Source organism: Zootoca vivipara, chromosome 11 (genome assembly GCF_963506605.1).
Source record: "Zootoca vivipara chromosome 11, rZooViv1.1, whole genome shotgun sequence".
Taxonomy (NCBI): Eukaryota; Metazoa; Chordata; class Lepidosauria; order Squamata; family Lacertidae; genus Zootoca; species Zootoca vivipara.
In genome coordinates this window covers 47,890,370-47,904,018 of record NC_083286.1, presented here as the reverse complement: position 1 = coordinate 47,904,018, position 13,649 = coordinate 47,890,370, and the positions used below count along the sequence as shown (strand labels likewise).

The following is a 13,649-nucleotide window of genomic DNA, read 5'->3' as shown; positions in this document are numbered from 1 at the left end:
CCAGTGTATATTCACATCATGCCATTGTACACAGCACGACACTTCTTAAGATCCTGCTTGTAGAAATATAGGTAATAGTAATATGGAACAAACTGTATTAACTTTCTTTTAAGGTTATGTTGCACTGACAATGTATTTTTTGTGCTTCAGTTCTTTCCCCAGAGCTCAGCTGGAGTATATCTTTCTGAATACAATCCTGGTTCTTTCTAATCTTGCAACCACTCCTAAAGAGTTCTGAAAAATCCAATATGGGTTATTCATTAGGCCTTCTCGATTTTCAGTGTACTGAGGAAGCAGTGTGGTATACTGGTTAGAGTGTTGGACCGAGTGTTGGACCTGGAAAGACCAGGGTTCAAGTCCCCACTCAGCCATGAAATCCACTGGGTGACCTTGGTTCAGTCACCATCTCTCAGCCTCAGAAAGCTGCCCTGATGATAATATGAGTTGGGGGAGAACAAAGTATGTCGCCTTAAGCTCCTAAAATTTATACCCCACCTTATGAGAGAAAATAATTTTAATGTTGCCTGCAAGAGATTTGTCCAAAGTGGTCTTTAATTAATAAGTGATCAGTTTACAAAATAAGCAAATGAACACATTCATGACACAAAATTCAATCTTGTTTCATTCTACTAAGAGCTAGGGTCAAAATACTGTACTTTAATAAGAACCAATGACAAATTGATTCTGTTTTTTAAAGCATGCAAAAAATTGCTGATATACTTTAAAACATGAAGATTTTCATTCGTGCAAACTAAACAAGCCTATATAGTAAAAATAGTATATTCTCCATTCTACAAACTCCATTAAGTAAAAGAATTTAGCCAACATACCTAACCATTCATACAGGATGAGTAAATCACTTTATAGACAATTCAATTTAATTTAGTTGCAGATCACCCAAAGCATACAAATCAATATCTGAGCATTTATAAGGACATTTGAGCATATAAGGATATTTGAGCATTTATGATGGCCATTGGTCCCGTCACCTCCTGGCAAATAGAAGGGGAAGAAATGGAGGCAGTGAGAGATTTTACTTTCTTGGGTTTCATGATCACTGCAGATGGTGACAGCAGTCACAAAATCAAAAGGCGCCTGCTTCTTGGGAGAAAAGCAATGACAAGCCTAGACAGCATCTTAAAAAGCAGAGACATCACCTTGCCGACAAAGGTCCATATAGTTAAAGCTATGGTTTTCCCAGAAGTGATGTATGGAAGTGAGAGCTGGACCATAAAGAAGGCTGATCGCCGAAGAATTGATGCTTTTGAATTATGGTGCTGGAGGAGACTCTTGAGAGTCCCATGGACTGCAAGAAGATCAAACCTATCCATTCTGAAGGAAATCAGCCCTGAGTGCTCACTGTAAGGACACATCCTGAAGCTGAGGCTCCAATACTTTGGCCACGTCATGAGAAGAGAAGATTCCCTGGAAAAGACCCTGATGTTGGGAAAGATTGAGGGCACAAGGAGAAGGGGACAACAGAGAACGAGATGGTTGGACAGTGTTCTCGAAGCTACCAACATGAGTCTGACCAAACTGCAGGAGGCAGTGGAAGACAGGAGTGACTGGCGTGCTCTGGTCCATGGAGTCATGAAGAGTCGGACACGACTAAACAACAAAAGGACAAAGAAGGCAAAAATTCTAAACTATTATTCTTCCTAAAGTGAATGTACCAGTTAGCAACTAATTTTAACAATTCAGAGGTCATGTTGTTATAAATTTATATATAATGCACTTCCATATCTGTATTTTCATACTGGATGTGGTGCTGTGCGCAAACTAGGTGTGCTTCTGATTTTTTGTTATGGATGAAGGAGCTCAGAAGCACACATGAAGTTCCCAATGCTGAATCAATTTGAAAGAAGAAAGTAGACCCACAGGCCGGTATGTGGAACAAATCCATACAAGTGTGAAGCCACATAGATTGGGGCCAAAGGCTGTAATCATCACACCATTCAATTATCTGAAATACGATTTCAGATTTCAGTGGCACCAGAGCCATAGCAAGATAGTGTGGTATATATATAAAAAAAACCATAAGGAAGCAGGCCTAACCTTTCTCATACCGCTCCATAGATTTAGACGCCAGCATACTGGTTTCAAAAAGGGCCCTGAAGTACATTACCATGTTGTTCCAAAGGATAGAGAAAGCAAAGAGCAAAATCTATCATAAAAATCATGTCTATTTGGTTTCAAAAAGAAGAAACCCTGCAAAAGTGGAAAAGCGTTGATGATCTCCATGGAGTGCTCCATTGCCCATCCGCAGCCAAACTTCATCTCCCTTGGCGAGTTTAAGCACTGCACTATTGCTTGATGAGTCAGTTTTACCTTTTGATTCATAGCTAAGAATAAAGAGAAGACAATAGGTCAACTTTCTATCTGTAATATTCTGCACATTATTATTTTGAACCAATCCCCCACTGTGGAAATAGTCTAGTTTATTGATTTTACTGATTCTGTTATTTTAATTAAGCCTTTTGTTTCATTTGTAACATGCCCTAATAACTTCTGAAAGGTGGGAGAAATTTTTTAAACATTAATGGGGTTGTTCAGGACCCGGTATTCCACTGAGTCTCACTGCTCATCTGTAATCCCCCTCTCCTAGTATTGCTTTGCAGCACTGAAGCAGCAGGTTAGGTGTTTGGGAGCATTAATTGCCTAGTAATGTAAAGTTCCAGCTGCAATCTTATCCAAATAGAATATAGTCAAGTTGATTTAAGGCAAGCATCCCTAAACTCGGTCCTCTAGATGTTTTTGGGACTACAATTCCCATCATCCCTGACCACTGGTCCTGTTAGCTAGGGATGATGGGAGTTGTAGTCCCAAAACATCTGGAGGGCCAAGTTTGGGGATGCCTGCTTTAAGGGCAAACCTGCCATTTTCAAAAATAGGCAGCCATACACCAGGTTAGATTATTTGTCAATTTAGCCCATGGCTGCCTGTTCTGAGCGGCCTCAGCTCTCCAACCAAGGTCTTGTACATCACCTGCAACCTGACTGAATATGGGACTTTGCAAGCCAAGTACGTGCTATCCCACTGGATGAAAATTTGGAAGTGTACAAAATCCAGAAATGCCAGTCAACTCACCTGTATAAGCTGAAAACTGTATTACCATTGTGCATTAAATAAACATATACTTCCTCCACATCCTCATGCTTCATCATATTGAAGGTGAAGAAATACACTCCTGAAAAACGATCATATAACTGATTAAATTGTTTATACAAAATAGTTCAGATGGGACAATTCTTACACAAGTTGCTGCCCTGGCAAAGAATGTAACATACAAAGTGTTTCTGCATATGTCCACTTCCAAGAAAACATGGGTACTACAGTACTAAGAAACTGGTTTTGATTCCTTGCATACCAATCCCTCTCTGAAACCTGTATCATTGCCTAATGGTCAGATTCTGTGAAGCCACAATGACTTCAATCAAAATAAAAATGGACTATTGGGTGAATTAATGATCCATAATAATAATAATAATAATAATAATAATAATAATAATAATAATAATAATAATTTATTATTTATACCCCGCCCATCTGGCTGGGTTTCCCCAGCCACTCTGGGCGGCTTACAACAGAAAAATGAAATAAAATAATCTATTAAACATTAAAAGCCTCCCTAAACAGGGCTGCCTTCAGATGTCTTCTAAAAATCTGGTAGCTGTTTTTCTCTTTGACATTTGATGGGAGGGCGTTCCACAGGGTGGGCGCCACCACTGAGAAGGCCCTCTGCCTGGTCCCCTGCAACTTGGCTTCTCGCAACGAGGGAATATATTGTTAGAGATGTGAATTGCATTTGCTCTACTTCTTTCCTCAGAAAACAACACACCCCATGCCAATTCCAATTGTATGCATACAAAGTAAGACCCTCTTAGTTCAGTAAGATCAATTACCAGGTAATGATATATATGATTCTGGCCGTAATCAAGCCAGTATTAAGAAGTCTGGCTGACATTTCTATAGAATCTGCTATTCTTTATACTTACCATTCACGGGTGCTCCAAATCGACCAGTCATCACATCAAAAAAATTTCCAACGTTGGTTTCAACACTACTGAAGATTATTCCACTGTTCTGGTTACTGAAGTGGGTTGCCATTGAAGCCATAAACGCAACCTATACAAATACAGCTTATGTTTAAGCAGTAGTTACCAAGTAGGACAAAGACAAATTGGAAGGCATGGCTGGCTCAATCTGTTCCTTATGGGCTTCTTCCCCACTTTGGTTTGGGACATATTTGCTTTAATTTCCGAAATGTACATTTAGGACCTAGGCCAGCTCTCAGCAAACTGTAGTGATAAAAGTCCCATTGGTTTATGTAAGAACAGAACTATTCATGTGCAGAAAATGAGACATGTAGACACGTGACTACAGGGTAAACAGCTTGGTTTGAAATTTCACTTTAACACAAAAAGCACTGTAGTGACTGGGTCCTGGAGGCGGGGGGAATTTTCTGCATAAAGTGCCATCTCAGCCACTGAACAGTTTATGAGGAAGCAGGAAGAAATGAAGACCTGAGTTGTCTTCAGTTTTGTGCAAGAACTGAAAAATCGCAGAATACATCTGTTGAGCATAAAATTAACTTTCTCATTTTTAAGAACTAGGAATTACAGAGGCAATGCCCGGGAGCATCTTAGGTGCCTGATGAAGGCTACAGTTTAGACAACCTTACTTGAGCATATGTAGGACTTCTAAGTCAACATTGTAGAAGACTGCCCTGCCCTGGAAGTGGGGCTTCAGCACATAATAAATTTTGCAAGTCTACCAAATAAGCAGGTTTTTTAATAAGTTGCGGCATTCAGCTTTTTGGGGGGTGTGTGTGCAGACTTTTTTAAAAAAAATTAGTGCAGAACACAGACAACCCTTGACAATAGTGAGCTACCTCACAGTATTACTAAATTCAGTGGGACTGCATCTTAGCCTCACAAAATGTGGCTTTTGCCTACATTATAGCATTTTGGTATAAGCCATTAAAATAAAATCTTCACATTAACTATGGAGGGACTAGAAAAATGTGCTAAAATGTCTAAAATTTTAACTTTTACAAATTAATTAAGCAAAATATAACTGATGTTATATAATTTATCTGCTTTATTTACATTGGCTATTGGAATAACAGAGGCTCAGTAAATTCTGCAAAATCTTTTTGCAGTATAGAAAGTTTTAAAAAAGGACTTCTCAAGGACTTTCAGCATGTAGATTTCTCTAGTTCTACCATCCATTCTGAATTCCTAAAAACTGAATTCCTTTTTTGTTTCTACTATGGCTGCATTCAGACTATTATATCTTGGCTTAATAAGACAAGAAATGAACAAGCCTTATGGCCATTCACACAGTCTGTTCATGCAAGACAGCAAACAAACCAGGATTCCCTAGCTGCTTATAGTTTCCTGTGTTGTCAGAATCAAGAAACTGGTTAACAGCCTCAAAACAAACCAGACTATTAAACCAACTTCAAACCATGACTTCCTGCCTTGTTCCAAAACGTTATCAAGAGTTTGCTGGTTCTGACAACTTAGGAAATTATAGTTAACTAGGAATTTCTAGGTTTGCTGCCATAATCTTTCTCACAAAGGAGTAAAAGATCTCAGCTCATTAAGCAAATATATGATCAGTGAAATGTGGGCTATCAGTATTGGTGAAAGAATAGCCTACTATTTGGGGAGACTTTCTCCACTCTCTGGAAAAAGATTGCTGCTTGACTCCATTAAGGATGGACAGAATGGTATGGATCCAGTTCATGTCCTTTCATACGTGTGGCACCTAACCCTGTGGACTAGCCTCCTCTCAAAAATTAGGCATACTCCAACCATATTGGAGTTTTGACAAATGTTTAAAAATGTGTTTGTTCACCCAGGTATTCCCTAACCATTAGTTGTGTAGATCTGCCACATACCATCTTTTATCTATTGTGTTGTTGTTGTTGTACCATCTTGTATCTATTGTGATGTTGTTGTTATTTAGTAGTAGTACCGTGTTTCCTAGGTTGTTTGAGTTACTGTATTAGAGTTGTGTTTTCTTGCTGTGAACTGATTGTGATACTGTATGTTTTAACAGAAAATGGTATATACTGTATATCCTTTTTATGTAAATAAGTGAATATTGGAAACTTCTCATACGAAAAGCCACTGTTCAGAGAATGACCACTGGAAGCAATTCTAATGATGTTTCTAAGGATGTTTACCTGAAGTTCTGGAGGGATGCCAGGGTAACCCTTTTCTCCCTTCGGTCCATGGTGGCCCCGCTCTCCTCTCAGTCCAATGTCTCCCTTGTCTCCTTTGTCACCTTTTGCTCCTTCAGTGCCAGGTGCACCATTATTTCCATTGTTTCCATGGTTTCCTTAAAACGAATCAAGGGATTTTGTGTGTGTGTGGCTTAAGGTTTCTTGGTTAAAAGGGCCACCCCCTCCCAATTTCGTTTTCTACTCTTTTGTCTAGAACAAATGATTTAACATCAAGTCACTTGTTCATGTGTTCAATTTTCTACATCTGATTTCTAAGAAGTAGAAAAGCAGGTTGAACACTGAGAAGAAACTGCTTGGCTGGAAGAGCATCTGAGTGGGAGGGAATGTAGAGCAGCAACAGAAACCAGCATGAAGCATGAGTGCAACACCCACTTAAGCCATCCATTCCAACAACACCTGAGACCTCAGGTTCCCAATCCCTTCACTCATGATATTACAAGAAAGTAAACACTTTCTTGACCAAATATAAAACAGCCCTTGTTTGGCAATGGGTGAATTCCCTGGAAACAACCCATATCTTCATGATTATATATCATATGTTACTAAGCCTCAAGGCCTAGCATACCGTGGGGTGATGACATCATTGGTCACCATTGGCACAATAGGCCTAAGCCTGGGTTTAGTGAGAGAGATAACATGGAGCAGGGGCCTTTCTGGACTTTTCCCAGAGACCTGATGGTTCCACAGAAGTCTGCATGAGAGACTAAAAAATATGCTGCTGAGATTCAGACAGTTCCAATTTTCAGCATCAGTCCCATATGTGGGATACATTTGCTGGGATAAATTTAATCAATCAATTGCTTCTGAAAAGACTGTAACAATGGCTAGAGGAATAATGGGGAATCCTTTTTGACCTAGAGGGCCATATCTGTCAAAGTTGTCCTGCAGGGGTGGGAAAAACAGCAGCCAACCAACCATGATTTAACTCCAAACATCATCTGATGTGCAGGTGATGCTCCTAGAGTTTAATCCTGCTTTCTGAAGGGATCAGCTGCGCCTCAACCTACCCCATACTTGATATCACATCAAGTGTGGGGAAGGAGGGCGTGGTTTTGAGGGAAATGGCTTTGTGAGTCAAATGAAGAGGCCTGGAGGACCAAATTTGGACCACAAGCCAAAGGTTCCTCAACTCTGGGCTACAGTAATGATCAGTTACTGAGACAACTTGAACCAAATTGACAGTCTTTAAATTAAATAATATGGAAAATGTTTAGACCTTGTATGTGGAACTGAAAATAAAGGGTTGTAGCAAATGGTATCCGTTGTGCTGTTGGAAGATGCTTCTATCAGCTTAACAGGAAGGGAGACAATTTGCTTCAGTCCCACCACCACCACCTTCCATGATGTTCTTCCAAAGTTCATCTGGAGCCGGAGGTGTGAGCCCACGAAGAGAAGGAATAAGTGAAAATCACTTCCTTCCACTGACTAGGACCTCTCCGGGATCAAAGAACCTTCGACTAATGCTAGGGACACCACTGGATACAACCCATATCCCTTTTAGTTGCATGTTCTTTGAGGTTCATGATTAATTACATGAAGATGCACATCATTTTCTATGTTGAGATATCAAATTGAAGGGATTGTATGTACTGCTTTTAAGTTAATGCATTGTATAATCTAAAAAATTACACCATCCTTTACTAGGTTGCCAAATCCCTTGCCACTTCAGTCATCATTGGACATTTCTGTCCTTATGATTGAAATCATATACCATACTTTTATGGAATGAAAAGTTGGTGGCTGGTTCACATAATAAACTCTATTCATCACTGTTGGTTTATACCAAAGGAACCACGCAATTTGTACTTCTTCTTTTTGCCATCCAAAGCTGCTTATAGAAGCACTTTTGTGCAACTATGTCATACTTTTATTACTGGAAATTCTTATTGCTAAAGTTCCAACAAAGAGCTAAAGAAAATGCTGCACTATATGGACAGGATGTCAGACCTACTGCTGCTGCCAATGGCTTGTGGTGTGGGCGGGGGAGAGGGACAGAAGAACAGTCTGGTTGCTACTTGCATGTTGTGCAAACACTCACTGTTGCATAAGCTGAGCTTTTAGGGCCAGAGCTGCATGGTTGTTAGCAAGACAATGCAAACAGAAACTCCTGACCCACTTTCCCAAGCATGCATCTGGCATAGGGACTGCGGGAATGAGCTGAGGAGGTGGATAAGGAAAAGAACAAGGCAAGGTCTATCACTGCACCGGACCTTCCAGCTCCATAGGAGCCTAGGAGTTTGGTAGGAGCATAGTGTAGCACAGTATGTCTGCTGTTATCTTAGCAGCCCTCCAACAACCTGAAGCACTAATGTTTATGCAACTTAAACTGTAATTTCCTTTACCTGGCATTCCAGCAGGCCCAGGGGGCCCTGGTGGGCCTTGATAACCCCGAAATCCAAAATCCCCCCGGCAGCCGCATTCTGGTGGGCTTTGAGGTCCACTTTGTATAGTCTGGCAATACAAAATTCAGGAACAAATTTTTTTTATAGAATATATCCACTGCTGCACATAGATACACACATACAACAAGGTACTAATCTCCTGCATGTATATTGCTACAGCCATTTTGTGTGTGCCAATTAGATAGCCCTGCCTTTCTTGTTTCTTCTGTTGTAAGCTGTTTCCTTTCAGCTCATCTTTGATTGGCCTGTCAGGTTCTTTGTCAATGCTCCACAGTGGAAATTCACATCTCAGCAAAAATGTATGTGCATCAGAAGTGCTAGAGAGAGAATACTTCAAGAATTGGCCCAAAGAGATGGAGTTTGTTTGGAACATTTACAAATAAGTTTCTAGTCAGTGGAAGCAGCTTAATGGACTGATGGATATTCCTTTGAAACTGGACCTTCTTGCATCCATGCTGCCTGCTCATCGTGTGTGTGTGTGTGTGTGTGTGTGTGTGTGTACACACACACACTTTTTATTTAACAGAATTTGTATACTGCTTAATTATAAAAATATAAAATATACATAAAAATACATTGTTACATATAAAAAGTCAGAAATTGAAGACGGGTTGGCCTATTTCTTTTTCAAAATACAAGTAAGTTCAGCAGTTATAAATTACATTATAAAAAAATTAAAATGCTTGTCAACTTTACATATCTGTAAATAAATGATTAGTAAATTATAGTGCTGCAACCCAATCAAAGACATTGTAATTAATCATTTGAGCTTAAGTTTATTAATCAATGGATCTATCGATTAAATTTCCGTAAATCTGTATATAACCCCCCTTTTAAAGCAAAAAGTATGCTTTCTTTGTTTTTACATGATAAATATGTTGTAACAGGCATCATCTTGGAAGAAGCATTACCTCCTGAGTGTCAGAAAGAAGGCCTCTTTGAAGATGGAATCATTTTTTTAAAAAAAGTGAAATCCCACCTTCTTTTAGATACAAAAGGTTGATATCTGGTGGTATCTTACAGCAATAAATAAAAATGCATTCTTGCATTTAATAGCACAGTTGGTAGAGCATGAGACTCTTGACCTTAATCTCTTAATTTTAGGGTTGTGAGCTCTGCATTGTGCAAAAGAGCATTGTATTGTAGGGGGTTGGGCTAGACGACTCTTGCGGTCCCGTCCAACTCTACAATTCTATGATAGAGACACCGCTAAATGCTCAAGGGAGGTGTGTATTTGTGTGTAGGAAATATAGGTAATAATGGGGATCTGCCGGAACCCAATATGAATTTCATGAGCATGCATTCCTTGAACAATTTTTCTGTGTTCAATCAGAGCAGATGCAGACACCGTTGTACCAGATGGAGCAGCCATGAAATTTGAACTTAAGCTTGGATTTTAAATTGACAGTTTGCACTTGGGTAGAGATAGTCAAGCGCTATGCATGGTAACCAGTACTGAAGGGTGAAAGTACATTTAAATTGCCTTTTCTCTTTTTTTTAGCAAAATACATGGGAACAGCTGTTGGGAAGGGATTGGTTCCCTGCTTTTGCTGAGAAAAGCACATTCAAAACTGATGCAAGGTGTGTGTGTTTTCTAATCTGCTTGCCCTTTTGCACTTATCTAAACTAATCTCCATGTGTTGAACAACAGCTTCCTTTGTTAATTTACTTGTCTGTATTTACTATCTGAAAATCCTTCAGTTGGTCATTAATATTTGTGCAGGCAGTTCCACTAATCAGTACAGATACAAAAATGTGTCAGGAGGCATGAAAACAACCAGTCATTAGCTTCTTGCCTTATAAGTTATCCTGAGGAGCTAAGGGCAGAGTCTGGAAGAATTGGAATCATAGCTGCCAAGTTTTCCCTTTTCTCGCGAGGAAGCCTATTCAGCATAAGGGAAAATCCCTTTAAAAAAGGGATAACTTGGCAGCTATGATTGGAATATGTGCTGCCATGTCTTTCTTACCATCTATATTAGGGCCATAGTACATAATACATGCGAATGCAGCCCAACAGCCCTTTTTGCAGAGAGCAGAGAAGTGCATGGGGTGGTTAACCCTTTCCCTACCCTTCATCTGAATATTTCCTTCCTCTTACTATTCGATCGCATATGGCTCTTCTCCCATAGAGGTTTTCCCAAAACATATTTCAATCCCACAGTCCAATTAAGTATTTGGATTTAAGACATTTCAGTACCATTGACATCAATGGAGCTAAAGTCAGTTTTCCTTTAAAAAAAATTCTTTTGCATTGGTTAAATCCGGTTGTGAAGTATCCAGATTTTTACCCTCCTGGTTGACTTCATAGTCCATACAAACTGATGTTATAGCTCTTGCAAGTACTATTCCAAACGTGGCAAAAGCATTCAAATCTCCCTGCCTCAGACTTTGTTGCAGATTAGAGTCCATTAGAGGTTGGACTGGCTTCAACAGTTAATAGAATGTTTTGAGTACAGGTAGTGGTTCTGCATTTACGGAGGTCTGAGATCAGCTAAATTCATGAGGTTAATCCTTAAATATATGCTGTTAATTCTTCCTTTAAAAATATAAAACTGCTAAGATATCTATGGTGGTATACTTTGATCCAGGGACAGGGGTTGATGCTGTTGGGCTCCAACTCCCATCAGCCCCAGTGACTATGTTCAGTTGTTAGGGGTGATAGGAGCTGAGGTCCAGTATGGTCCAGAAGGCTGCAGGAAACTTATCCCTGTTTTAATTTCTCCTGCTGGATGAAATAAATGTTTCTGATTATTGTGTCATTGCGCAGGCTTCATTGTTATAATTTTAAGAACAATATGTATGTCTTAACTGTTCACCACTTTGAGGATTCCCCCCCCTCAAGTTGATAAATAGGCAAGTTTCTCAGTAATTAAATAAATAACACTTAAAAGAAAATAATCAGTGTGTATCTATATAAATAAAGTATATCTATATGTGCACAGTGTTAGACAGTCTAACCTACTGCTCACTTGAACTAGAGATCATATTTTAGTTGCATTGGTCATCTTAAATGAAAGTCAAATGAATCATAATAGCAATTAATAATAGCGAAACATACGGAATATATCTCTAATGCAAGGCTAACTGAGTTGAGGATGGAGTCAATAATATGTTAAATCATCTCATACTAACTGAACAATTTTCTGTGTTAAAAATCACCGGTCCATCAGCCTTTTGGTTTTCGTTCACCACTCTTACACAGCACTCCTATAAAGGGCTACTCAGTATCAAGCTCAATTTTCAACACGGCTTACTCCCTATTAAGTGTGTATAGGATTGCAGCCTTAATTATATACTGTACAGTAATATATAAAATGCATTGCAAACTCCTGAAGAATATATTTACCCCCCAGAATTATACAATATTTCATTTAAGTCTGACATTATGGTTAATAAAGAATTCAAATGTTTGCACATTGTACAGAATTTGCATAGTGAATTAATATGAACTTTCATACCCTGGATTTCCAATAAAACTATAGTTTGATATAGCCGAAGCTATGCAAGCCTTATTCATTTCAGTGGGAATTAGAAGCACTTAACTTTAGCTGAATTGCACCCTTAAGCAACAGTCACACTAGGCTAGGGAGTAAGCTCCATTGAACTCAGTAGGACCTACCTCTGAATAAACATGCATAGGATGGGACTGTTAGCATGTTCAAAATACCCTGATACAATGAATGAGAAAATTAATGTTAAAGGCATTTGAATGCATGCAAAAGACAAAGTTTACTCTGAATGAAAAACTGCTGGAACTCCTCTTTAACTATCCTGTCTTGCGCTTGCTTGCTTAATTAAACAAATTTGCACAAATAGTCACAGTTTCAGTATGCATTTTCAATAAACTACTTCTTTAAAAAGTAGCGGTGGTTGTCCCATATAGCAAAACAAAATCCCATTCATTAACTTTCTAAACGTCGTAGAATATTAATTCAGAGTACCTGGACTCTGTTTGAGGTAGTCTGTGCTACATCATCTACCTCTGGTTTCAAGGCATTTTGGTCAGGAGAAGGGCTATTACCATCATCATTCTCAACCGTCCACTCAACAAGTCGACTCCGCTGTCTGAACAATTCCCTGCTGCTGGAACCTTTTTGACCAGTCTGGTGGTGACTTTGCAAGACTTTGGCCACTGGGTTATTATATCTTCTGCTCACCTCCGTGTCTTCATCTTGGCACAGGCAAAAGCGAAGCAACAGAAGCAAAGCCAGGAGACTCCAATTGAGGAAATCCTTGGATGCCATACTATTCAACATAGCAAGGTCTCAGGAGTTCAAGTGCCTTTTAACAAGGGAAATATCTGCAGTTGTCGTGATGTGGTCTTTCAGGCTATTCCCCACTATTAAGCCTGGCAAGAAGACTTGGTTACCACAGCTTTATATGCTGTGTGCAATAAATTAGACTATGAAAATGTCAGAGTGGCAGGAACCTTCATCCCAAATCGGTCATGCTTCCTTAAACAACCCAGTCATTATTCACCGCATCCCCCCACTGCAGGGAAAATTGATTTGTATGCTGGAAATGGCCACTGTATTTAATGGGCAGCTGTGGTTCCTATTTGGGGGCACTGACAAATGTTGCTCCTTTTTCTCTGTTTTTGGCATGTTTTCACTTTAGTGTGATGAAATGAGATGGAAATGAAGAACATGTGGCAAATGTTTTAAGCTCCTTGATTAGACATGGAAAAGCTGGGAATTCAGACTTTTAAAAGGTCTTCTGGACTTTGGATAGAGTCCTCCGGCCGTTTGCCAGAAACACACACACACATACACAAAACACTATCTGTTCGTTCTGGGGGAAAAAATTAATGTACTGGCAGTTAGGAAACAAAAGCACAAGGGGAGATTTTTGCCCATGATTTTGACTTTCTGGTTGAATCTTACTACACTTACTCACTTTAGAGCAGTCAAATGTTTGCTTATGTGCTAGTTGCAGATGGAGACTGGAAAACTGAAGGCTGAAAACAGACAGTTGAATTCAGGCTCATACTGAGT

General features: G+C 39.4%; 1 protein-coding gene across 2 annotated transcripts; it reads right to left on the bottom strand.

The window, feature by feature from the left end:
* Window positions 1-542: 542 nt before the first annotated feature.
* C1QTNF3 (C1q and TNF related 3) lies at window positions 543-13,130 on the bottom strand. Of its 2 annotated transcripts, none has more exons than XM_035100650.2 (6): window positions 12,597-13,130; window positions 8,596-8,704; window positions 6,194-6,348; window positions 3,996-4,125; window positions 3,088-3,187; window positions 543-2,342 (listed from the first exon to the last, which is right to left on the bottom strand). In XM_035100650.2, exons 1-6 carry the CDS (start codon window positions 12,909-12,911, stop codon window positions 2,183-2,185), a joined length of 969 nt encoding a protein of 322 aa, XP_034956541.1. In that variant the 5' UTR covers window positions 12,912-13,130; the 3' UTR covers window positions 543-2,182. The 2 variants fall into 2 exon arrangements, with proteins under 2 accessions (XP_034956541.1, XP_034956542.1); XM_035100651.2 differs by having other exon boundaries at window positions 12,636-13,130.
* Between the last annotated feature and the right edge of the window lie 519 nt (window positions 13,131-13,649).

Bases quoted from the DNA above. Each gene is read 5' to 3' on its own strand.
- C1QTNF3 (XM_035100650.2), bottom strand. From the start codon at position 12,911: ATGTTGAATAGTATGGCATCCAAGGATTTCCTCAATTGGAGTCTCCTG. The intron at 4,126-6,193 runs GTAAACATCCTT...GTATTTGTATAG, and splicing joins GCATCCCTCCAGAACTTCAG to GTTGCGTTTATGGCTTCAAT. The intron at 2,343-3,087 runs GTGAGTTGACTG...CTTTATTCTTAG, and splicing joins ACAGTTTTCAGCTTATACAG to CTATGAATCAAAAGGTAAAA.